The sequence below is a fragment of the Euleptes europaea genome, chromosome 5 (genome assembly GCF_029931775.1).
Source record: "Euleptes europaea isolate rEulEur1 chromosome 5, rEulEur1.hap1, whole genome shotgun sequence".
Taxonomy (NCBI): Eukaryota; Metazoa; Chordata; class Lepidosauria; order Squamata; family Sphaerodactylidae; genus Euleptes; species Euleptes europaea.
In genome coordinates, this window is record NC_079316.1 from 53,672,652 (window position 1) to 53,700,463 (window position 27,812).

Consider the following 27,812-nt stretch of genomic DNA (forward strand, 5'->3'; position numbering starts at 1 on the left):
AATATCTAAGAACTACTGTTTAAATATCCAATGCTAGATTAAGCTGGGGGGGGGGGAGAAGGGGACAGTTTTGCTATTCTGGATGGTAACTGCTGCATTAAAAATAGCATTTGCATTACAACTGGCTATTAGGGGTAGTTTGGCTTTTGATGGATACTCTAAACTGGAGCTGATCACCTACATGCTCACAGAAACTATATTTAAATAAACATCTTATGATCCAACAGTTGGGAGGAACTGTGACTCAGCGGAAGAACATCTGCTTTGCATGCAGAAGGTCCCAGGTTCAATCCCTGGCATCTACTGTTGAAAGGACAAGGCAGGAGATGATGTAAAAGACATCTATCTGAGACCCTGGAAAACTGCTGCCAGTCAGAATAGACAATACTGTCTTAGATAGACCAAACTGTTTGATAGAGAGGGTTACCGCACTTTGTATTCCCAGCGATGTATTAAGAGTTTGAAAACGTTATAAAAAACATCGCTTTAAAAGGGTTTTTGGATACCACGGCTTATAAATGGTTGGAAGACGTCTTCACAGCTAAAGGGGCCAAACAAAGTGTGAACAGTATTTTTTCTAACGTTTTCAAACTCTTAATACATCGGTGGGAATACATAGAAAGTGCAAACAGTATTTTTTATAACATTTTCAAACTCTTAATACATTGCTGGGAATACAAGTGCAGTAACCCCCTTAGTAGAAGGCACCTCATTGTGTGTTCAAAACACAGGCATTCCTAAAATGCAATATATTTTATAGTAACCCCTACTTAGAAGGTACCTCCAACAGAAGTTGGCCTTCTGACCATCATAGTTTCAGCCAACTGTTGAATGAGAAGTGGGTAGAACTGGCAAATGCCTCATCTGACAAATCTGAAACAGGCAAGGATAAAATAGTTGCCACTACTTCTATGAAAAGCTACAGCACTTGCTGCTATTTTTTCAGGTTTTTACAATCATTCAAGGAAAGCATAAAAATAACTCAATAGTTGGCAGTGACTAACGATGCAGTGCTATATACAGTTACTTCAATCTAAGCCAAGTGAAATCGATGGACAGACTAGAGTAAATGTTTAAGATTGCACTGTAAGTAGCCTTAGAATTTGCATCTTATTCATTGCAATTAGCAAAATTATTGATTCGCCTTTCTTTCAAGCTTTCTGGGAAAATGCCTAACCTAATGAGAGAAAATATGCGTGCCAAGTTAGTTAAAATCCGTATAAGACAGTAAGACAAACCTATGAAAAAAGCAGAACAGCATCTCAATATCTTTATCTCAAATATATTTCTATTCCTTTCCCTAGATTTAACAGACATTGACTATTCATTTATCATTTCACACTTCAAAAGGGGGAAAATTTAATTTAACTTTTCCTTGACACTATAAAAAGTTGCCACATCTCTCACACAATTGACCAATCTACTTGACAGTAGATAATGCAGTATCTACTTCTCAGAAAGTGTCTTTAGCTGTTTTATCTAGGGAGTGATATATTTATTTCATGTAGTAGTATTTTGTGGACATGATAAAACAATGTGGGTTAGGGAGCAAAAGTATTTCAATCCACCACACAACTCCTGGCACTCCTAACTGAGCGCCTTCTACCAAGTGAAAAGGGTGTCTTTGGCTCATCTACTGATCAGAATACATCAGGTTTCCAACTCCAAAAACATTTTGGTCTTATATTCATATCCCAAAATAAGGGAACTGATCCCTCTCAGCACTGAGTTTGAATTCCTGGTAATTCTGAAATAATGAGTCATACAGAAAGCCTTCCGCCTGGCCTCCCAGTTTCGTGTATTTCACATAGAATGGCACAAGGAGCTACATGGACTTCACTTCCCCTTCTGAGATCTGAGATGAAACAGGTGAGTTTCAAGCAAATATGGTAGTGCTCCATTGTATTTGAAGAGTTTTTTAATACTATCCTAGACATGGCTGAAATGGGTAGCCACATTAGTCTGTACAAGCAAAATAAAGCAGGAGCCCAGTGGCACCTTATAGTGTAGCAACATTTATTGCAGCACAAGCTCTCATGAGTCAGAGCTCACTCTTGAAGGCTTATGCTGAAATAAATCTGATTAGTCTTCGAGGTACCACTGGACTCCTTTTTATTTTGAAGTTACAGCCCAGAATCTCTGTCCTTCCAAAGTGGACAAATGTTTCCTAGTTTCCTGTGCTTAGAAACACATACATAACCTCTAGTAAATAATACACAAGCAACTTTATGTGTGAGGCATCTTTGAATGTAAAAAAAATAATTGCCTGATTTTGTGAGAAGAACAAGCAATTGCTGAGAAATCATGTATGAAGAAATGTCAGACAAAAGAGTATTTTCCTATGCCACCAAGTACGCGTCCTAAACTAGAAGCACTCTGGATGTATTCCTTACCGAAGTTTAATTCAGCTTGGATTCATTCAAGACTGAGCAATTCAAGACAGGAGTGCTTGAAGATTTTATCCATATTTTTACACACGTAAGCCGATACTGCATCCTCTTCTTTGTACCTTGTAAAGCTGTGCCATATGCTTGGGTAGCTGAGAGGGCATCTTAGAGAATTCACCAACACCAAGTATTAGTACAGCTAGAAGGGCTGCTACAGAGAGATCTAAGAAGCGTCAGCAAAATTTTCACACCATTCAGGGCAAAAAGCCAGATTTATAATTAAATCAAATCATACGTTCTTGGCCACAAACGAATGGCTGTCTGTCACAATGATTCATGGACCTTAGGAGTACGCTGGAACATTCATACCACCAGAGTTCCCCAGGGACTAGCACCCTGGACTGCTTTCTCTACTGACTGTTTTGAAGCCACACACCACACTTATTTGTCTGACTAGGTTCAGCTCCTAGTATCTTCCTTATAATGATGCTTAAATAGTCACCACAGTGCTGTTTTACTCAGTGATTCCAAAAGGGTCTGGGATGGTGCAGTGGACTGGATTAACATCTTGCCATATTAATAAGATACCAAGGAGAACATCGCTGAAAAGGCTTGATATAACTGAAGGCTTAATGAAAGCCCATTAACAGGGCATAAATATGGTCAGTTTGAAAATTTGGATTTCCCATTTCTCCCTGAGAAAGTTCAATAAAATCTATCTCGCCACTGAACAGCGCTCAGCAGATGGAACACAAGACAACAACTCTCAGTGTGCCAGTGCCCAATTTAATATTCAAATCTAAGAAAAATATCTGAGACAATAAAACAAGCCCAGCTACTGAAAGTACATCTAAGACCAGAGAGGTTGCAAGACTGCCTCCTCCTTTGGCTAGGCATCCTTACAAACCTGGACAAAACATATTCAGTTCTACTTGAATCACTGCCATTTCCACACTGGTGGTCAAGCTCCGGGTATATGCAAAATGAGGAAGGTATCTGTTAGTTTGAATGAATTGAAGAAAACAGATACCATGAAGTTAAGTAAATAAGTAAAAAAGAAAGTTAATGAATGAAAGCAAGCAAGATCACAAGCAGCAGACACACCCACAGAGAGAAAGAGAGAGAGAGCGTGAGAGAGTACCTGGAAAGCTGTGAGTGCGCCGGTCCCTGGGTTATACAGGCATCGCAGCGAGGGCATGCTGTCCGCCAGGCTGGAGCAGCCCAGCCACAGAGACCGGGGCATAGAGCACTGCAGAGAAAGGACAACTATGAGATGGGACTATATGAACAGGATGGCACAGTTTACAGAAAAGTCTGAGGCTGCAATTAAGTTCTCAGCAAAATTCTTGCTGATTTGAACAGTCTCCACAAATGCTACTGATCTGCATGTCCCCCTTAGAGAAAAGCAGAACAAGGGGAAAGAGGTGGGGAACATACACACATAGCATGGACACACTGAGTAAATGCTTATTACTATTTTATATTTTTTTTATTTACTTCATTTATAATCCACTCTTCTCCCCCAGTGGGGACCCAAAGTGGTTTACAATAGTCTTCTCTTCTCCATTTAACCCTGTGAGGTAGGTTAGGCTGAGTGTGCGCGATTGGCCCAACATCACCTAGCAAGCTTCCATGGCAGAGTGGGGATTTGAACCTGGGTCTCCCAGATCTTAAGTCCTGTTTGCATGAGTGCTCTGAAACAAGGTAATCAGCTCAAGGATTTTAGTTGATTAAACTGCTAGCTTTTTAACTAATTATCCAATCAAAAGAAAGATTACAGTGGAATGATGCAGGTGCAACCCTGCCCATGCTTCAACTACCTTTAAGACAACAGGAGGAGAATCATGGGTTCTCTGCTCTCTCTAGCATAGATCCACTCTGCTCTTCACCCACTGACCTTAACCATGGTTAGTCATGGTGTCAACAGCTACAGTAACCACACATCATGTTAACCAAGGTCTGAAACCAGCTTCAGACCCTGATTAGTATAAATATTGGTTAAAAAAATTGCAAGGGTAAAGCCATTAGGGATGGATGGACTATGCAAGACAGTGCACAGCTTTGTAGCATGCTCCATTTAACTCTGGCTAAAGGATGGGCAGTATTACATTTGCTGAAGGCCAAAATTTCAACCCAGATAATATTTTAAGGGTATATAATGAAGGTACTAGTTTCTGCTACCTGAACACAATGGACCATTTCCACAATGGAAAACTGTCTCCAAGGTATCACCTGAATAAAGAGATTCATACAGATGTCATGTGCACTACATACACTGCATTCTTACCTGGGGATTAGGAATCAATCTATTCACTGCACCAATTAATACCCTTTCCAAGCATAATATCTCCAGTTCATCTGCTGTCTTCCCCCATGCAGTGTACCCCATTCAGCACAGGGTAAATAATTCTGCAGTGTAAGCAGAAAGCAGGCTGGAAACATCATATTGCATACAATAGGAAAGAGACAATAAATTCAATGACAGAGAAGATAGGAGAGAACCTTCAGCAGTTCTATTGTTTGGTTAACCTTGCTTGGATGTTCAGCAACAGGAAGATTTCTTCTCTTGTTGCTAAAACTATCGAAAGGTGTGTGAAGTCACCAAAGAGAATTGGATTGATTAACTGAAAAATAAAGACATTATACTTGGATTTTATCTTTGAAAGGATTTTAATACAGGTATCCTGAAGTATTTATTGGTCACGCTGGTCAAATGCTGATATATGTGGACAGAAAGGAGAAAACAGAGTGATTAATTATTTGAGCCTTTGTGTGATCTCCCTCTCAACAGTATTTTAATCTTTAAAAAAAAGCAAGAAGAACAGGCATGCAAAATTTTAAAAAGGCAACGGCTATAATGGCAGCATTTTGATACTTTGTCCCATTTCCGTACTTTCTGAATGGAAACAAATGATGGAAGCAAATGGTGCTACTAAGTGGCACAGAAACAAAGGTCGGGACTTCCAAGGGCAACAATAGGCCAGTGCCCATGCCCAGAAGCATACCCGTGCTTTCTGCCCTCTCCCTAGGAGGGTAGAATCCATGACTTCCTCTTCCCCAGCCTACCACTGCTGAACATGCATGGCTGATTAAAGTAATTGATTATTGGCACTAGTCCTCTGAAGACTGTAGCCTCCTTTGAACATGACCTGAAAGCCAGGGTGGGCTTCAAGCTTGAAGAGCAGAAGCTTAGTGCCTGCTTAAAATTCCTTCTCCAGCTACAAGTTGCAAATTGCAGGTAGAAAGTAGTATGCAGACTATAATTCATACATCCTGAAACAAGTCTAAATGCAGCAGTTAAGCCACTAAAAATCCAATTCCTTTACACCACTGCCTTTTTCCTGCCAAGGGCCATTTGCACATTTATAACATCATTTGGGGGCCATAACCAGGTGTAGATCTCCCGGCGGGGGGGGGGGAGGCTAGGGTTGCCAGGTCTCCAGCCACCACCTGGACGCAGATTCGCCATCCAGCTTTACAGGAAGGCTACGTGCCTGCAATTTGGAACACACGTTCTGATTGATCAGCTTCTGGGGACTGCCAATGACGAAAAAGCGTTTTGCGAAATAGGATACTTACCGGAGACCTATTTTGGCTTTCACGCAGCTTAAAGGACCTAGAGTCTTACGGGCAATTGATGCTTTACCATACGGATTTCACACATGTATTTCATGTAATTGCATCGATTGTATTTTGTAGGTATGTGCACTTTGTGTTTTGAATAGACCTTGTAACAGCATACTTTTGTCTATAATTTGTCTTTTTGCCATAAGTGCCTGTGATTTCCAGTACCACCTGGAGGTTGGCAACCCCAAGGGAGGCCACGCAGAGAAGGCCTGGAGGGTGCCCCTGCTCCCCCATTCTCCCCCCTCCCAGGCAGGAGGGCAGCCAGTGGTGGGCCCAAGCAAACGAGGTGCCAGGGGGGCACAGCCCGCAGCCGATCCGCAGGAAAGGAAGGGAGGAAGGAAAGAAAGCAGAGAAAGAGGAAAAGGGAGGGAGGGGAAAAGAGAGAGAAAGGGAGGAAGAAATGGAGGGAGGGGAGAAAGAAAGAAAAGGATGAAGATAGACAAAGAGACAGAAAAAGAGGGAGAGGGAGAGAAAGGAGTGTGACAGAAAAAAAGAAAGAAAAGCCTTTCCCCCCTCACGCACACTCACGCACGCCGCCCCCACGCGACCAGGCCCCAGCCTCCATGCCTCCCCCACACACACACACACGGCCCCAGAGCTCCTGAGGGCCACGAAAAATGTCCTTGGGGGCCGCATACGGCCCCAGGGCCTGAGGTTCCCCATCCCTGCTTTACACTAAAAGATATATTACATTTTGAATATTCTAGCATCTTTCCTAAATATGCTCCAGTGCATGGACTGACAGATCCTATCAAAGCTGTCTTGCTTGTTTGAAAGGAAAGGTAGTCTTGTTTCCACAGGCATCATGTATGACATTATGGCCAACTTTAGCCTCACAAAACCTAGGATGAATGTTACAAGTTATTCTTCAAATCCACCTCCTGCTCCAAGGCCTGTTTGCACTTTCAACCACAGGGCAAAACTTCAATGGAGGTTTAAAGTTTTAATTAGATTACTGCATGTAAACTAATTCATAAATCAATGCTTAGTATTGGTCCAACACCTCATATTTGTGGCATTTGAAGAAACCTCATACTAAGCTGTATTCTATAAAAATTGGTCACCTCAGAAGCAATCTATCCAATAATCACGGCAATGTGGAATTCTTAACCAAGGTGCAGAAAAATCTAAGCTACAATATGTTCACCATGAACTGTTTATGGGTCAGTTTTCAGTCAGTTGTCTACAGATAGGATTTGTGCGTGTACAGCCCCAGTGTTTTCCCTTCAGATTTTTACTCCTTGTCAAACTTGAGAGACAGAATTTGGAACCAGCATCAATAAAATTTACTCATCTCAGGTATCTGGGGGATTGTTTTTTGAGTATTAATTCTGTCTTTTCACCTAGGAGCTCAGAGGGATGCATATACAGTCCACCTACTCATTTTACCTTTAAGTCAGTGAGACATATTAGGCTAAAAGAATGCAAATAGCAAGTCTGGTGTAATTGTGTAGCAAGGAGATGCAAGTTGAAAGCCAGAGTGGTGTAGTGGTTAAGAGTGGCAGACTCTTATCTAGTGATCCAGGTTTCTTTCTCCACTCCTCCACATGAGTGGAAGACTGACAATAATTACAGTGCATTTCTAAGGAGAGTTACCCCAGTCTAAGCCCATTGAAATGAATGGGCTTAGACTGGAGTAACTCCCCTTAGGAATGCACTGTTACACAGCAATGGCTGAAAGTCTATCAAGACATGTATATTTGCATATGCAGTCGAGTTGGATAACACATGACACTGCCTTATACTGAATCCAACCATCAGTCTGTCAAAGTCAGTATTGTCTACTCATACTCGCAGCAGCTCTCCAGGGTCTCAGGTAACACTGGCTCCGTGTTATCACTGATGAGAAAGAAGTAAACGAATTCATACTCAATGCAGTCATTTGGGGTTTCTGTTGTGTACATCACAAGATTTATATTTACCTCTACAATTGTCTTTAAAAGAACATATACTGATGCAAAATGTCATTCTTGTTCCTGCTTTCTGCCCACCAGAGAAAATCCAGTGGCTTTAAATCGCTATCAGTGTTGAAAGCAGCTCATTCACAAACTCAAATAAAGGCCTCAGGTGCTTCAACAGAAACACCATGTGTGTAAATCAGAGGGGTGACCCAACTGTACAACTTCATTTGCAGCGTGGACTGTAAGAAAACTCAACAGGCTCTACTCAAACCTACTGGTCAAACTGTGTGCCTCAGCATTGCATTGACAGTTCCACAAACAAGGAGCTTACCATACCCTTTTGCCACAGGGAATGTGGCTGACAAAATCTCCTCATGAATCCAAGTCAGCTACAGCTATTTTTAAAAAACTAAACCAAACAGTAACTGGAATACAATACTATTTTAACTGGTACCCTGGAGTAACCCCCATTTTCTTCATCCTATCTCATCCCAAGCAGTTCCTTTTTTCACTATTTAGACCACTGGTTCCCAACCAGGGGTCCATGGACCCCCAGGGGTCTGCGAGAACTAAATTAAGGTCTGTGAAACAAAGTTATAAACCACAGATAAATTAATATTTTCAATTAAAATTTCTCTATTATAAAAATAGATATTCAAATATTATTCTAAGTTTAATGTTTAACTAACAGTTATGATTAAAGTTTATTTTCAAATTCTCAGAATTTTTCTTTTGAACCTTGGGGTCCCTGCACCGAACAAAAAAGTCCTAGTGGTCCCTGGTCAAAAAAAGGTTGGGAACCACTGATTTAGACTAATTAATTATTGCCTTGGTCTTTTTCAGCCCCATTTGGGCCCAAACAAACATCAGCATTCATCTACAAAGCAAAAACAAATGGCAGAGGGGAAGGTACACAGGCGTGCTGCTCCTGGACAGAAGCAGAAATTAAGTCCTTCTTTCTTGCCCTGTTCTGCTATCACCTAGGGCAGTGATTCCCAACCTTTTTGGTATGGTGACCCACAAATCTAAATTTACTTTGTATAGCATCCATCTGGCCCAAGGATTTTTGGTGCCCTAGGCAAACTATGACCTTGGCACCCATCTATTCCAGCATTTAATTTTCTATAGTGCCCAACCATGTGTTTTTGAGAAAACAACAAGCATCCCACAAAGGGTGCAGCTGCCCCCACTTCAAACCCCAAGCAAATAGGAGCTCATCTCTTCCTCCTCTGCCAGCTGGGTCAGAGCTGGAGTGTGAAGAGGGGGGCTTGAGGTACACTGGGTTGAGGAGATAAGTGAAGATGGCCGATGGCAGTGTAGAAGCTGGAAGCAAGGGGCTTGGTACAGTATACCTCCCACAGCAGATGGAAGGCAGTGAGGCATTGCAGGGGGTTGGGTAAGAGGTTGGGCTGCTGAAGGAGCAGCACCAAGACAGAGCCCCCCTCTCACACACAACACACATCTCTTCCTATCCTCCTCTGGTTTTTCCATGGCATGCTGAACAGCTCCCACTTAGTCTCCAAACTCCCGCTCCCTTCTTTCAGCTACTGCATGAAGTTACTGGTTGTGGGATGGGCTCCCCTCCTCATTGTCACAAAGAGGGAGACAATTATGAGAATGAGATAAGTTGGTAAGGAGAAAAGAAAGAGAAGGATGCAAAGGGCAGGAGTCACCATTAGGGAGGGCTGGCCTGAGACCTAATTTCAGAGGCTTCGTGACCCACAGGTTGGGAAACACTGACCTAGGGCACCTTGCTGAGTCTCCTCACTTTTGCAGCAAAAGCAGGGAATACATATATTGCTCCTGGAATACCAGTTTTCAGAATACCACAGTTTTCTTGATCCAGATTTGAAGAAAACAGCTTGACAGAACAGCAAATGTAGGCCTTTCTTTTCTGGACTGTACCATTTCTGAAAGCTAACATGACTGAATGCTCCTCCATCCAATAAATAAATAAATGTTCCTGGCGTTCCAAGGAGAACAATTAGTTAGATCTCTCCTCCTCCTCAGAAAATATCCACTAGTACAGCCCCCATTTTTCCTGGGAAAAACTGGAAGAATTGGGGAGCACTGAAAAGAACTAACCTCAAATATTTTCTCTTTTGGGAAGGATGAAATCCATTGAGGTTTCTGTGTACACTATAGGCAAACATATACAAAATATTTCAAAGATATTGTTTAAATGTGAATGATTTGGCAATATGCTACAATATACTTGATGATAATTGTTCATTGACACAATCATAGTTTTCAACTTTTTTAAATTTTCCCCCTTTTTTTACCGCCCCTCAAATCGGGGGGGGGGGGGGACAGACGACAAAGAAAGGTACCTTTTTTAAAAGATACACATAAAGTAAAAACAAAAATATAACTGTGATATCGTATCTAGACATACGTTTCTATAACAGTGGACAGGTTTTTGCAGGTGGCAAAAACAAGCACCATTCTTTAAAACAAAGATGAGTGGTTCTCAAACTGGAGGCCAAACCATCAAATGGTTCTGGATCTTCTTGGCAGGTGGGTCACGAAGCCAGGAAGGAGAAGCAAGAGGAACAGGATGCTGTATAGCCCCTTCCCCTTCAAGGAAGAGGCTGAGACAAAAGGCTTTGAGCTTACCTCTTCCAAACGGTAGGAAAGGAAAAGAGTGTAGAACAGTCATGTTACCACCTTCTGTTCACACTCATTTCACTAGAGAGGGAGAAAGAAATATAAAGAGGCTCTTGTTTTCCAGGTGAATGAAACTCAAAGCACATTCCTAAGATTCAGGGTGGGGGAACGGCGGGGAGAGGCATAGCCACGCCGCCTCCTAAAGCTGTCCCCGTACGCTGGGAAAAAAAAAAAGCCTTTTAGTGGCTTTTTTTTTTGTAAAATGGGGCCTTTTCACCCCATATAGAAAAGCAAGGCTATGCCTGCTAAAAAGCAGGCGCAGCTTCGGTCTTCTATGCACCAGCGTTCACGGGGCGAAAGGGGACAGGAAGTTGTCTAACGGCAGCTCCTACCCCCGGCCCACCCCAGGAATGCCTTCTGGGATGCCAGAATGCCTCCCAGGATGCCGGTGTGGGCTTTTACGCCAGTAGGACGCCACTGGAAGGCCCTGTTGGTGTTCTGGGAAGGCGCTGCCACTGCAGCGCCCAGCATCCAAACCTTCACACCGATGTTCGGGCCACTAACACCTGTGTAAGTAGCCTGGACGCTGGCGCAGGAGGCCCAAACGCTGGTGCAGTGCCTTCCTCGCCTCCTAAGGCTTTCGCCCTGGAGGCTCAGGAATACGTTGTTACGGACTCAGCTTAAACAAGGATTTTCACTGTATGATGGAAGGCAAGTGGTGTATATACAATAAAATATTTTTAAACAATATGTTCATTTTAAAAGGCATCCTGTTAAACAGAGCTTCTGCCTGAAATGCTGGTGTTAATAGTAGGTTTTGTGGTTGGCGCCACCTATTGTGGCAGACTTTTTGTGGTTGGCTCTGCCTTCTGCAGAAGCCATTTTGTGGTTGACCAACCTGAGTCAGAATTCGAAAGGTGCCCGCAGGCTCAAAAAGGTTGGAGATCACTGTCCTAGAATCATCCCCCAACACTCAAAGCAACTACATGCTCCATAAGACTTCCATGACACAATAATGGATCCTTCTTGTTACCTACTTTCAAATCACTGCTGGCTTAAAAGCATGAGGCATATTTTAATGCAATGCAATACCAGAATTGTTGCACATTGGTAAGAGAATGGCAGAATACACACACATTTACTAAGGGATTCAAGTGAATGATGCTAAACAGAGGAAAAAAAGTAATTCCTATCTAGTCTTCATCCAAACTATTCTTTAAAAAATCTATACCATCTCTGTGGTAACAACAATATGTCTATATTATTGTTATAACTGCCTTTCCTTTCGTAGAAGGATAAAGGTTAATTGCTTTTCTAGAGGTCACAAAGCAAACCTTCAAAAATGGAACCCAAGCCTTCTTATTTCAAGGCATTATTTAACCATTTCATTTCCATTCACTCTTGCTACATCCACAATATGCTTAAGATTTCACTGAGATACTTGAATTCATGAGGTCTGCTTGGTCTCTTCATCCTTTAACGGAATAGTTCCTAAACGTTTTGGGCCACTGCCCCCTTGATTCCACAAACTCAACCCCAGCATCCCTTACCCTAGCCTATAAAAAGCATTATTCAAAATAGGGGTTTGAATGATGCACTAAAGAAGATAGCAACAATAAAATTTCAAAAAAGTAATAATTAATTGCACATGCATTCAAAATCAAATTAAAACAAAACTGATGAACTTGATCCAGTGGTACCAGCTCTTCAAAGTCTGGAAAAAAATCCTGATAGTTTCTACAAAATTTTCCAGCATGGTACTATAGCCTAATCTATTGTAAATTAGTGAACAACACAGTTGAAGGGTCCCACCTCTAGCACCCCCTGCTGCCCCCTTGCCTCTTAGTGCCCCCCCAGGTAATCCCACTGCCCCCCAAGTACTGCCCACTTTGTGTTCCATTAAGGCAGCGGTTCCCAAAGTGGCTCAAAGACTGAGTAATTCAACAACATGGCTTTCACCTCATCCCTTGTGGAAGCCTCTCCTCAAGGAAGCTTCCACATGAAAATTCTAGAGGGATAGCTGTGTTATTCTGGGGCAGAAAAATTAATCAGAATGCCAGACTAACAACATTAACAGTGCATTCCTATGAAGCGTTACTCTAGTCTAAGCCCATTCATTTCAATGATCTTAGAATGGAGTAACTCTCCTTAGAAATGCACTGTAATTTAAACATAAGCTTTCATGATTCAGACTTCACTTCATTAGATGCATGAAGTGTACAACAGGCCTTGACAAATATGCATTTGGCTTTAGAAGCCACCACCAAAAAAAATTAGGAACCAGACTTATTTTTCAGCCTTCAGGGTTTTCTATTTTAACAAGCAGGGCACCCACGAGGACTTGCAGGGACCACCTCACTTAATCCCCCCCACTGTTTCCTCTTTTCCTTCTCTGGCAGCACCTATTGCCGTTCCGCCTTTCCTGCTTCCTTCTCTTCTTCCCAACCACCAGCCAACCTATCTTATCTGCCCCTCATTTTGGCTGTATGGATATTTACTTCATTTATACCCTACCTTTTTCCAAAACAGGGACCCAAAGCAGCTTACATCATTCTCCTCCTCTATTTTATCCTCATAACAACCCTGTGTGGTATGTTTGCCCAAAAGCATGTGACTAGCCCAAAATCATCCAGAGCTTCCAGAGAAGGGATCTGAACCTGGGTCTCCCAGATCTTATTCTGAAACCCTAACTACTGTACCGCACTGGCTATTGTGGGGTGACTGCTGTTGAACAGTAGCAAGGAGCCTGGCCTGGGTAAGTCATGCAAGTCAGGTGGCAGCAAGTTGCCAGATGATTGCTGCTTGGTTCTGAAGAGTCCTCTTTCAAAGGCCAAAACAGTCCTGGAAAGGGCCCTCCCCCTGCCTCGTCCTAACAAATGCCAAGGCTTGAAAGCTGGTAATACTGTGCTGGTTACCTAGCAATGGCTACTGAGGGCATTTGTTTCTTAACACTATAGGTGTTGCTTCTATAATTGTGGAGGTTTTAGACACCCCAATATTAAATTTTAAAAATAATAAATCTTGCTTAAAATTAAAGTATCCACAGATTTGGCCATGTTGAGAATTATTGATGATGACCACACTTCCTAATTATGCTTGTAGTTTTTTTAAAGCTATAACAAAAGTGTTGTAATGTATAAACAAACACGTGGCAACCCTTGATGTCATCACAATGAAAAGCTAACCTCTATTCCTCTCCTAAATAAGCTTTCTACTTCTGAGAATCACCAAGAGGCACTGGATACAATACATAATAAATTACAGCAAATGACTGATGAAAATACTAGTGTCATAATGAAATTTGTATCCCCTATGGTACCAGGGTGCCAAGAAACTTGTAGCAACTCACATCAGTGGGAAAACTCTTACTGCCAGTAGAGCCCAAGGAAGCTATCCAGAATAATATCACCATAGATTAAACCAAATGTTGCTGAGAGATCCAGGAGAGTCGACAGGGTTATTCATCCATCTCTTTGCAAAAATTCTTCACCAATGCAGTCATGGAAGTTTCAGTTCCAAAAATTAATTACATGGAAGCCAATAAGTTTCAGTCAATTTGATAATTTACTATATAAAGACCCTGCAAAACTCGGGGAGGGGGTTGGCTATCACCTAGCATTAACTTTGGATGATGTATAATTTTAGCAATCTCAAACTTCTGTGATTCTGACATAAAGATTTGCATAGGTCCCCTAAGCTTCCCCTCCCAGGCACATGCTCAGCTATCACCAGCACCTGTAACTACAGTCTGCAATGAGTAAGCTCTTTCTTGGATTTTAAAAAGTAATACAATGGATGCCTGGCCTACTAAGCCATAATTATATGAGAGCACCAAATAATATCCAAAAGAGCCATCCTAGCGGATGTTTAAATCCAATAAACTTTTAAATTAATCAATGGACCTTTCATTTCATAAACATAAACCAAAGGGGGGGGGGTTCCCACCACTACTAAGGAGTAACAATCTAAATGCTGACTGTGGGATGGGGGAGGCAAGGGAAATCACTGAAACAATGGAGGCACTTTTGGACATTACCAAAAACATCCATGAAATACAGTAAACAGATTAATCTCGGACCTATTTACTCCCCCATTTTGAATCAATACAAAAAATATGTGTTAATCCTAAGGGTGTAAGTAACTATCCATCTGCCTAGAAAAATAATTCTGCAATAAGTCTCCATTTAATATCTTGTCAGGATACATGGGTCACTCACTTTCACTGGCGTCAGTTCTAAAATATGTACTGAAAACTACAGGTATTCAGATAAACATGAAGCCCTATTAAAATATTAATAAACATTTATTATCATGGCATTCACAAGCTTTAAGATGTTTGCATCCCACCTTTCAATCTTTGATTCTAAAAACAGATTACAAATCATTCAAAGTCACATAATGGGGGGTGAGTAACAAATGCAATAAAACATAATGAACATTTAAGAGCAACAGTATTTTTTAAAAAATAAAATCATACTAAAGGTCATTAAAAGCACAGGATAACAAAAGTGATTTTACCTGATGTTTGGGACCAGTTGGTTTGATAGGGGAAGGAAGTTCCACAAATGAGGCATGGCAACCGAGATGGCCCTATCATCGGTAAATATCTACCTCATGGACAGAACCAGACCTCAAGCTAAGACCTTAACAATGAGGCGGATTCATAAGGAAGCACGTCAGCTTTCAGATCCCCTGGTGTCATAGCTTTTTTATTTCTTTAAATTATTTATAGTCTGCCTTTGTCACTGAGACACAAGGCGGTTTACATACAGTAACTCAATGCAATCAACAGGATGAGAATCTAATAAGCAATGTAACGGGACTAAGATTACAGCAGTCTGAAACAAAGTATCAGATATACGTTCAACACTGCAGAAAATGGTATTACAAAGATTGAATGGTGTGGGATTGTGCCCTGAGGAACCCCAAAGGATAAATCTCATAGTGATGACAAATGGTTCCATTGGCAACCCTTTGAGTCCGGTCTGTTGGAAATGATTTAAACCAATCCATAGCACATACCCTTTCTCTCTTTAAACATCTCAATAAGATGGCATGGTCCACTGTGTTAAAGGCTGCAGATAAATCCAGTAGGAGAAACAAAGGGCCATCGACTTTGTCTACATTCAGATGGTGATCATCAACTTAAGGCCATGAGTGTCATCTCCTTCCTAAAGCCCAGCCTGAAACCAGACTGAATAGGTTCCAGAGCAGTGAGTTATCCAAGAAAACCTGGAGTTTGTCCCCACTGCTCCCTCAATCACCTTGCCCAGAAAGGGGAGATAATTGGCCACATTTTTTTCATAAAGATGGTTTTTAAAGTAGCAAACAGATAACCACCTCTTTGAGTTTCTAGTTTATGACTGATTTATAAAGGTAATGGTCCTTGATTTCAGCAACCAGGATGGACAAAACTCCAGAACTCAAGTGGTAGCTTTCACAGATCCTAAGAGCCTATCAACATCCATTATGGTGACTGGGTTAAAATAGTCCATAAACGGACTAGATGATCCATTGTGCTCAAAACAAATTGGTGACTGGTGAAGTTCCTCAAGCACTGGTGAAATTTCACCAATACAAAATGGTTCCATTAACAGCACAGCAACTATGTTGTGAACCAGCTAAAGTTTCTGAATGGTCTCCACAGCCAGTCCCACAAAGAGCATGTTACAGTAATCTAACATGAGTATTACCAGAGGATGAATGACAGTCATTGTGTCATGTTTTTTCCAGGAAGACAACAGGTAGTGAACCAACCAAAGCACTTCTTGCTACAAATAACACCCAAGTATCTACCTGCAAGGCTGAACCTAACAGCAACCCAAAGCTGTAGATCACAAGTGAAACCCTGCCAGGAATAGGCCCCAAACCCATTGCCTGTTCAACCATATCAGCAACTAACATCAGGAAAAATCTCCAAGGCATTATAAAACTGTATAAACACAAAATAAAAAAGCAAATTAATTGAACCAAGTTACTAACAGACAATCTAAACTATTGCACCAGAGCCGTACGCATCAATTAGTCCTGAAATACTTTTGGAATAGCAGTGTTTTTACTGCTTACTGAATGATTATTCCATAGTTGACACCACAGCTGAAAAGGCCCTGTCTTGCATCCTAACCTGCTGCAGCTCAAGAGGTAGGGGGATGCAGTAGGGCCTCAGATTTTGATCTGATAATCTCGCTTGCATATATGACTCCCAGTATCTGTTCAGGACATCCACAGCTTCATATAAAGGAGAAACAGAGATGAGTGCACCACATTTTTAATGGGGGAAAAATCTAGGTTTAAATTTTTGGTAAGCAGCTTACTCACCCACCCAGGCAAACTATTAAATGCAGGAATGGAACTGAACAGGTCATTAACATACCTTGCTAGAGAGAAAAAAGACAGTCAATCCTATCCCATGTCTATCACTGTTAATAGCTACGGTTTGTGCCTGGACATGTATTGGTGGTAATTAAGTTAGTAAATGAAAAGATACAGGAATGTTTTCATTAACATGAAAATTAACGAGCAAGCCAATACATAGGTAAGCTTATTTAAGGTGGTAGCAGAAAAAGGAGTGAGAGAAGTAAACCACTTACGACATAATCCATCTCTTAGCAGTTCTACTAGCCCAGTTCCTGGTCAGAAAAGGAAAGCATGGCCTAAGCTCTCACTGCAACAGCCTTGTTCCAGTTACTAGGTCACAAATGGTACTGCAGACATCAGGTGAGAGATAATAGCACAACATTTTGAAGGGTGATTCCTTACAGAAGGCTTGCATTCCTTTGACTGAGATATGCATCTAGTAGATTTTCTTAACACCGCTGAAAACAAATGACTGCTTTGGCTGCTTTATTGCTTGCAGAGCAGGACACATATATTACTCAGCTAGTCAGAAAAGGCTTGAGATACCCCAGGACCATCCAGTCTCCTACTAAAAATGGTGAAATGTAAGTTTATTTCATTCCTTCTCTCCCACCCAGTCCATGGGTTCTTTGTCCGTTTGTTGCATCAGCCTCAGAGTAGCAGCAAAACTTACTTTCTGCCTGTCATCTTTATAACTGTAGTTGCCGCAACGACAAGATGCAGCTTATCTGCATTATGTTCATTTTTTAACACTATGACACAATCATTCCCAATTCTGACAATGCAAGAACTTTCCATTTCCTTTTCAAGGATGCGACATTCTCCCGCAGCGATACACATGCGTTGTGAGCGTGCATGTGTCTTACATGCAAAGTTTAAAACAAGATTCTTTGGGGAGAATTGTTATACTAGATCTGAGATGCTGACAGCAATTGCTAGAGCCTAGCTGCCGAAACATCTAAAACTTGGCCTTTAATAATCACCAAAGTAATATAGCGCCAGGCCACATCTGAGCAGGGACTCCCAACAGTGTCAGATTGTGTCAAACTGCAGGATTGTTATGGGATACGAGCAAATGTCCACACTTGTTTTACCCAATCAAATGTGAATTAGGCTCTAGATGCGAGCCTCCTGTGTCTTAACCCACTGGCCTCCCCGTTATTACCGCTACCACAGACCTTCACATTTGAAGGCTAATTTTAATTCAGCAATTTAAGCTGCTGCTGCAGATCTTTCTATACATTGTTTCATTCTCCCTTCTGATGATCCTTGTTTGAACTTTTACTCACGAGAAGTGCAACTGTGCAAGGGTCGTGAAGGAAAAAAGATGCACACAACATGCAGACAGAAAACACAGATAAGGATGTTGTGGATACTAAGTTACACAGCACCATGAGGTGTCAAATATTTATGTATACTTTACTAATGAAACACGCACAAATTTCTGGTGCAGTTCTGCACAACAAATGAGAAATGGTAATACAATCCAACCTGCTTTAGCCATGCTTGGTATCCAGAAGATGTAAGTTGGAATCCATCTTTAGGCATGTGTATTCTGGGCTAGGAGAAAATAGACATAAGAGACCTACTTTTATATTGAGACCTGGCTAACCTATCTTCCAGTACCAAACACATTCTTAAACATCATGATTAATTCCCCAGGAAAACTATGACCGTTCTATAATTATAGAACCACACAGAAGAATTATGAATATGATCTTGTCCAAATTCCTCTAACCAGCTTTAACCCTTAACAGAACTGTAGTTTCAACAGATACAGATGAATGCAAAGGGAAACAAGAGCACTTCTCAGTCAACTTTGTGTTTGGTCTTGTTTGGGACCAGAATTCTGATCCAGGCCCTCACAATTAAGGTAAGCCAAGAAGCTACATACTTCCACTGATATTACTGAGTTGAGAACAGACTAAGACATCCTGAGATCTTGTAAGTAATTAGACCTGGGGTCTCCAACAGATGGCCTGTGAGCTAACAGTAGCTTGCCTGCCCATAGAAGACTCAGAAAAAGACTGTGCTAAGATGTGTTCTAGACTTTAAGAAAAGGATTTTATGGGATTTTCTTTGGGCTGCTTAGCTGACAGTTTCATTTCTAGTGTTCTTTCTATTTCATATCCCATTTCTAGAACAGAACAAAATTTAGTAACATGCTGGGAGGCAGGTGGGAGTAGCTTGGGATATTCCTCATTACTCAGCAATATTTTTCATTTTTTTAAAAAAGGTTGGTGAGCCCTGAACCAGACTGAAAAACTCAATGCCAGGTTGCCCAGAATCCTAAAATTCTATGAAGAGTCTAGGATTGTGGAACACTGTGTCAGCTCTAGTGATTTGGCACTAGTATCTAGCAGTCAGACATATTTTTGGGAACAGTAACAGAAGAATGAAGTATGCCCATCCATTTTGTAGAATACCACAAGTAAACAAGCAGTGAAAGTACACCTGTTAGCCAAAATCAAGTTGAGTAAAATAAAAATATATGACAAAACCCAGCAAGCTTATACCAGGAATACCAAATGCCAATTCAGAGTATATAAGCTGCCTTTATACATTCCACCAATGAAAACACACAACTTTTTTCTGATTCACTCTAACAGTTCTTTGCTGTATCTGCATGCCACGCTTCTTTCAAAGTACGTAAACACACATGTATGGGGTTTCCAGGCAGACTCTAGTCCAGGCATCTGACATCCTCTTTCTGCCATCAGGCCAAACTCGATCAATTACCTATATCAAGCACTCTGTCTTCCCACTTCTTCAAAGTCTTGCACTACCATTGTGCTAACAACAGAGTGTTGGTTGAGACTAACTTCCTACAACTTCTTACCTCTGACCCCAACAAAATAAAATACCAAATTGGTAAAAAACACAGAGGGTTCCGGTACTGTAGTAATGGAATAACCCATTTGTTGTCAAAAGAACCTGTTTAAAGAGTCAAGCAGAATGGAAGAAAAGTTTATAAGCACTAAAAATTACATTAAACAAGTAAGCTTTATTAGTTTAAAAATGAAATAATTTTATAAATGAGGCAACAAAAGAAGCAGAAAAAGTTATGGTAGGACGTAAATATTTTTAAAAAGTAGAAATCCCATTATTCAGAACTATTAGAACTCATCCCAAGTAACTACCTCAAAGAAGATTTGAGGCACTCTTGCAGTCTAAAATCCCAAGGCTCCTTTGAAATACAGAAGATAACTCAACACTGCTATGCTATCCAACAACATAGGTCATGCATAAGCTTGAATAACCCAGACCATGCTAGTAAACTTTGCTCTAAACATGTGACTGTCATGACAATTTACACAGAACTTGCAGGAACAGTAGTCAACATCATTATGCTTTGGTGGTACACAAAAATAAGATGCCACATGAGTTTACAACCAGGGGGGTTGTTTACACAAAAAATGTGCCACATGAGTTTACAACCAGGGGGGCTGCCACATCATCCGGTGTGTATCTCCAGCTTAACACCAGCCAAATTCTAAGTCTGTAATGCACCACAACCTAACCTTTCATTTAACATGTAACCTACTTCTAGAGCTGCCTCCTCAACAGTCTCCCTCCCACAACATACTTAAGTCATTAGCTCCTTCCAATTTCATACTGGCCATCTTTCCCCTGCAATCTTTAACTGACTTTTTGTTTTATTATCTTCCTTTATCCCTTCTTTCATTTTTAACTTAATGGATTGAAGTACTCTCTAGCGAGGTCTGAAAAGGCAGTTCTCTCAGAATGAGTCAATATTTTAAATTCTATGGAATGCATTTGTTTTCTCCCTAAAAAACGTGCAGCCTTTAAAAGACAGACATTAAATTACAGGCCTCAGTTCCTATTTTCTAAGCCTAACACAACCCCTGAAGGCTTACAATATTTGAATCACAGCTGGAGCCGTGGTTACCATACAGTTTAAATATCAGCTTCTTTACTGTGCAATTTGTTTTAAAAATCAAATCAGAGGCTATGTCATAAACAAGTGCTAATTAAGTAGCAGGCAAGAATAGGGCTTTCTGTGCAAGAAAGGTTCTTAAATATCTGCCTCACCACTCTCAGAAGAACGAATAAATAAAGCCAGCTGGGAAAATTATTGGCCAAAACTGGCACGGGGGACAGAAGAGAAAAAAATACATGGCTCCAGTAGTATTCCTAAAACGTGAGAGTCAGAAGGACTGCAGTTTATAGAAACACGTTATGTAGGTGAATACTATGCCACATTAGTGTGGCAATGAAAAGCTGATCATATACTTCTTTAACCAGAGAACAAGCCTATTTTCACCCAGCATCTCAAGTTTAAACCAGCCAATTCTGAAATGATAAGAAATCAAAACTGCAGCTCTTTTTTGGCACCGTGGAACAACTGCTGGGATGGCAGATTATTTATTATTTTTATGTCGTCCTTTAGACAGATGTATTCCTTCACAAGAACACAGTAATTTATTATAATTTATTACAATCCTCTATTTGGTAAATTTCATTTATTCTTAGCTAAATGCTTAGCTAAGAATAAATGAATTTTTAATACAGTTTTTAGAAACACTTGTCACTGCTTCAGCATTTCCATTTAGTGAATAGGACTGATGTTTCTCTCAGCAGGGGGTGATATTTTAATGATGCAATGCTGCACTTCCTAGAAGACAGACAAGCCTCATGAGGCAGATTATAGGACTAAAGAAACTCAGATCCCATTAAAAGCAGACAGCTCCAGACCATTTTTAAAATTAATTTTGTTTAATGATAAAATGTGTTATAACAGGTGGGTAGCCAATTGTAAAATTAACCAAAACATAGTTAAAGGAACAGAAAAATGCTAGAAAAGCAAATACAATAGTGTTCCAGCTATCAATTTGCAGCATGGCTCTGGGGAAATATCAGGCTCTTTTTCTATACCTTATTTTCCTTCGCTACAAATCAGATGAAGCAGCCTTGTACCTTTAGAAGAAGAATTGGTTTTTATATGCCGACTTTCTCTACCACTTAAGGGAGAATCAAACCAGCTTACAATCACCTTCCCTTCCTCCCCCCAACAGACACCCTGTGAGGTACGTGAGGCTGAGATAGCTCTTAGAGAGCTGTGATTAGCCCAAGATCACCCAGTTGGCTTCATGTGGAGGAGTGGGGAAACCAACCCAGTTCACCAGATTAGCATCCACCGCTCATGTGGAGGAGTGGGGAATCAAACCCGGTTCTCCAGATGAAAGGTCACTGCTCCAAACCACCACTCTTAACCACTACACCACACTGGCTCTTTAAACTGTCATGGCACCCTAGTGGCATTTCACAACATCCCTGAAAGCTGTACATCAAGTTTTAACTTAGAGGTTACATCTCAGTGTCTGGTAAAATCATGGGTGTGTGTGTGTGGGAGGTGTATGCATATCTAAGTGAAAGAAAATAACTACAGTTATTACTAGCCCAAACACAGCCAACCACCTAGTTTTATGTGGCAAGCATTTGACCCTGGAGGTCCCCTCCAACTCTATGTTCCCATGATTCTTCTATGATTCTAAGCAAGAATCACTTGCAGGTGACCATTTATAAATTGGAAGGGACTTTGATTCCACTTTCCTGACTTTTAGGCTATCACTAAAAATGACTACAGATACACATGAGCAGATAGGCTAGTAATATCTGTGGACTTTTTCACATGGCTGAAATATAAATATTGCAGCATGCATGGAAAATCTATACTACATATGTATGCATTGTGTTTGTGTGTGTGTGACAGAGAATGTACCATGTCTTTAAAAAGATGAAAAATGACCTTCTCGTCTCACGTAAGAGTTACTTCAAAGCAATCCTGATTTAGAGGTCACATCAATCTTTATAACTAAAAGCTGTATAAATGCGGCATCTTGACCACATCAGTGGGTCAGAAGCCATTTAGGACACAGCAGCTCATAACAGACAGGTCTCAGGGACACCCTGGATCTGCCAGACATTCACAGAACAAACAAGCTATTAGAAGCTGCAGTGATCTTAAACATTCATAAGAAAACCTTTCAATGGAATGCCTTCAATGAATGCTTGAACCAAATGCTACAAAGTGGGCTCTATCTTTTAAGACATGGATCTATTGTTCATGTGGACATGCAGACTGCAGTGAACACTGGCTTCAAAACCTTATAAAAACTAACTCCAAGGAAGACTAGATTCCTGAAGAAAAAAATAGCTTGCAAAAAGGTAAGTGACTTAACAAAACTAAGGAAATACTGCCAGATGGAAAACTCTAGAGAGCACTTGCAAATGAGGGCAGAAAACCAACTGTGTTGACAATGCAACATCATCATGTAGAAGAGCCCCGTGGCGCAGAGTGGTAAGCTGCAGTACTGCAGTCCAAGCTCTGCTCACAACCTGAGTTCGATCCCAACGGAAGTTGGTTTCAGGTAGCCGGCTCAAGGTTGACTCAGCCTTCCATCCTTCCGAGGTCGGTCAAATGAGTACCAAGCTTGCTGGGGGTAAAGGGAAGATGACTGGGGAAGGCACTGGCAAACCACCCCGTAAACCAAGGGTGGGGAACCTTTTTTCTGCCAAGGGCCATTTGGATATTTATAACATTCGGGGGCCATAAAAAATTATCAACTTAAAAATTAGCCTGCTATATTTGGTTAAAAATTTAGCCAAGAAGCACGACCGGAGACGGCTCAGAGTGTCTGTCACATGGTCGGGGCCGGATTGTACAACTGGCTCCTGCTACCTCCACCTGCAGGGATGAAATGAGGACACACTGGCTAAGAACTCGCCCCTGTGCATTCTGGCCCTGCAACCTTTAACCCCTCCATTGTCGCAACTTCCGCCCCAATACCTCTTTTAGTACAGAGGGAATACGTTTCTCCACGGCCCGGGTGGGAAAGGGATAACACAGTTTCTTGGGCGGTCCTAGCAGCTCCATAGCTAATGACTCTTCTGCAATGGGAAAGAAAGTTCCTTTTCTCAGCAAAACAAACATCCGCCTTGAATAGAGGCTATTCCTGTCCGCGGGAGGGGCAGATCACCAGTCTTAGATCCTTCTGAGCTAGAGATCTGCAAGGACCCACAAAGGGCCGGATCAAATGATTTCACAGGTCTTATACAGCCCCCAGGCCTGACGTTCCCCATCCCTGCCGTAAACAAAGTCTGCCTAGTAAATGTCGGGATGTGACGTCACCCCTTGGGTCAGGAATGACCCGGTGCTTGCACAGGGGACCTTTACCTTTATTAATCTGCAATAAGGATCCTCCCAACATATTCACACATCACCACTTAGTTATATAATGATGTTTATGAAGTGCCAAAATAGGAACACCTAGGAACTGAAGGATTCCCCCACAAAATTTCATTTCTTCCATTACTTAGCTGCGAACGCAACACAGATAATGGCTCGGACACTGCTTGCATCTCTTTCACTCACCCCCCTCCCATCTGGAAAACATTGTTTCATAGTACACACTCTTTAACAGTTTACAGTTGGATTGGAGGAGGATGTAGAGTATATGAGCAGTCTCTATGTTCCAGTCTTTTTCTCCAGCGTTCCTACAGAAGCTTTCACATCACCTCAGTCTGATCCATGTGCTTCTGTTTCTTTCACCTCTACCTTTCCCATAACTCCTTCCTAGTCAAAAGGTTAGCAGCTATATTGTTTTGATTTACTTCACTAACAAGAACTATAATTTAGTACTAACTACTCATGAGGAATTATAGTGCTTCTGGCTGGTGAGTAATTTGCCAAGAAAGATCCGTTTAGCTACATAAAATAAATATCCACCTGCATATACTAGCACTAATCAGGGCGTGAAATTAAACTTTTTATTCAGTAGAAAATAACTGCTGCAAGGCGGCGATTTAATCTGGAAAGCAAATATTAAGGTCGGCCAATTCGTCTCAATGCCTGTAATATACATACTAAAAGAGAGGGCACTGAGTACCAAATTCCACTTTCTAAATCCATGAAGCTAAATAGTCCAGTGATGTGTTAGCAAATTTACCATTTGTTTTTACTAATTGCATATATTTAATGATGCAAACAAAACAAAAAAGATTACACAAAATGTTGTTAGCTTGAACCCCACTCTTCCCTTTGCTGGACCTAGAGCAACTGAAGAACAGGATCAAACAGCAGAAGTAAAGGGAGGAAATCAAGAAAGGGTCTTGGACATAAACCTTAACCCAAGGTTGGTACACATTTTAATAATTTCTAAAGAGGCACCAGAAAGTGAGGAGGGTAGTTAAACTAGCACAGCCAGGAATCAGGATTAAAGAGTCTGTGTTTGATGACTTCCCAAAACAAACAAACCATTTGTCTGTTATTGAGAACATATGGTTGTTCTGGTCCTACCTGGAGGGTTCCTCTTGAAGGAACAGGTCCACAGTCTGGGGATACTCTTTGACCCAGGCCTACAGCTGGGCCAGCAGGTGGCCATTGTGGACCCTTTTGCCAGCTTTGGCTGGTTAACCAGCCGCACCCTTCCCTGGGCAGAAAAGATCTGGCCACTATGTTACATGTCTAGGTTACATCTGGATTAGATTAATCTAGATTAGATTAGACAATGCAAGGTGCTGGTGTTGACCTTTAAAGTCCCATACGGCCTGGGACCAGCACACCGAGTTAGTTTCCCCATTCCCACACATGAAGCCAGCTGGGTGACCTTTGGCTAATCACAGCTCTCTAAGAGCTCTCTCAGCCTCACCTACCTCACAGGGTGTCTGCTGTGGGGAGGGAAAGGGAAGGTGACTGTAAACCGGTTTGATTCTGCCTTAAGTGGTAGAAAAAGTCGGCATATAAAAACCAACTCTTCTTCTTCTTCCAAAGGACTGCCTTCCCCCATATGAATTTACCAAACCACTATGGTCATCTTTGGAGGCCTTGCTTTGGGTGCCCCCATCTTCTGAGAGTGGATGGCAACTCAGGAGAGGGCTTTCTTGGTTGTGGCACCAAAACTCTGGAACTCTCTTCTAAGGGAGATTCATTTGTCCTCTTCTGTCTTCATCTTTACCTTTTTCATGTATGGGCATTGTAACTTGGTTTTAACCGTTTAAATTATGGTTTCTTGTTGGTTTAAATGGTTTTTAAGATGTGTTTTTATTATGTGCATTTTTAATCTGCTAGCCATCTTGCTGCTCTCATCAGGGCCACCAAGGCAGGGTCAGTATTTTGGATATAAGGACCACTGTTCTCTCAGCAAAGTGTCTTGACTAAGCATCAGAACAACCTACTCGATCAAATCGGGAATCTCTTCTAACTTAAGCTCTTTTGCAGACCAAGTATTTTTGCTGGACCATTAGCAATTAAGCAGGTTGGGGCAGGCTCAAAGCCTCCTATGGAATGGTGTCTACTGTATAAACTGACCCAAAATGTCAAGCTAGCATGGCTCATTGCAAACTGGGGTAGGCCCAAGTACCATAAACAATGCAATGTCTGCCTGTGAAGATGCTGGCAAACAAAATGGGTGGGAGGGGGACAGGGATGTACTGGGCTTGACCGGACATACTTGGAGCAAGCCAAGGCCCAGTGACACTGCCAGCACCTCAGGGTTTCACCTTGGACTTGGCTGGTGTCTGGGCAGGTCTGGAGGTGATGACGGGCATAAGCCATGCCTGCTGCCTTCTCCTACAGTGATGGCCTCAGCAATGTCAACAGTACCTCAGAAGCTTGGGCAGAGATCTGACCCTGGGCGCCAAGCAAAAGGGTCTGGTGTGCTGCTGTTGGCATGCATGCTGGAGATTGCCTATCCCTGTTGTAAGTGATGCAAAATCGCACTGCCATTCAATAGGATTTAGTGGCAATGTATAAAACCATAATTAGCACAATTAGGAGCTAAGAAATGTTTAGAGTTGGACGGCATTGGCACTTTCCTGTTCATCACGTATACTGTCATAACTGACAGGCAGCATAGCAGGACAGACTTGCCTCCTTTCCATCACACAAGTGCAAGATACATCAACAGAAAGCCACCTCCTACACTTATAGCTATACACATGCTGGATCAGCACGAGTCTACTAGCCATGTTACTAAAGATTACATCTTGTGTGCATTTTAACTCCATTTTTTAAATTGTTTTAATGCTGTGTGTTTGGGAAGGGGGGTAGTTTTAATTATTTTAAAATGTGATTCTATCACATACGTTTTAAATTTTTAGCTGCCTTGGTAGCCCTTGTAAGGGCAGAAAGGCAGGATACAAATTTTGTAAATAAATAATAAAATAAATTAGGTCACAGTCTCTAGCACTGCTGCCAGATTTGTCAGGTTTTCCTAGTGGGTGGTAACAAAATTTCAATTTTTAAAAAAATAATGTGGCCAAGTGAGCAAAGCACATCTCAGAATCTGCACAAACACAATTCCCCTCTAGCAGCACTATTTGGGGAAGAGATGTGCTGCTCCACAACAGCAGTTACAAAGACACAATTTGTGAACTGGTATGGGGGAGATCACTTAGCCAAAATGTGCTAGTGTTCTCATCCCCTTTGAAAGTTCAGTGCTTTAGTCTTCTTTAGAGTGAGATCCTACATAAATCTGGAAATGTGATTGAGAGAACAAAGGAGAATTGGTAGAAAGCTGATGCCTTCTCATTCATTACAGTATAAATTCCTGTGTGTTAAAAAGTACAAGAATAATCAAACATGCCAAATTAAAGGTACCAAGAAAAAAAGTTAAAGTGAGTGGAAAAGGTATTTAATTAGAAATCTAAACTAATAAGGTTTAGGTCCATGCATTGGTAATTAGTTGAAACTGAAGTTGTTGCTAGGCCATTCATGAAAACAGATGCTGTTTAACAGAACCTTGATATCTTTCTTAAATACCTTTGAAAACAAGGATCAGAAAATATGAACTCTTATAAAAAGGGCTTTATTGTATTTTTATAGCATATTACATACCTTGTAAGAATCAGTTTGTTAAGTGTGAATGTCAGTTTTATTTTCTGTCCCCTTTTTTCGTGGCTATTTACAAGC

At 41.4% G+C, this 27,812-nt stretch overlaps 1 protein-coding gene across 4 annotated transcripts in view; it reads right to left on the reverse strand.

The window, feature by feature from the left end:
• Nucleotides 1-27,812, reverse strand: part of BTRC (beta-transducin repeat containing E3 ubiquitin protein ligase) — a 140,275-nt gene that overhangs the window by 102,231 nt on the left and 10,232 nt on the right. The window contains exons 2-3 of one of the 4 annotated variants that reach the window (XM_056849712.1): nucleotides 18,371-18,439; nucleotides 3,529-3,636 (exon numbers count right to left, since the gene is read on the reverse strand). The exons of 1 other annotated variant lie outside the window; for it this stretch is intronic. In XM_056849712.1, coding sequence (XP_056705690.1) covers nucleotides 3,529-3,636; nucleotides 18,371-18,439 — 177 coding nt within the window. The remainder of the gene's footprint in view (nucleotides 1-3,528; nucleotides 3,637-18,370; nucleotides 18,440-27,812) is intronic. 2 more of the 4 variants (XM_056849713.1, XM_056849714.1) reach the window with 2 other exon arrangements.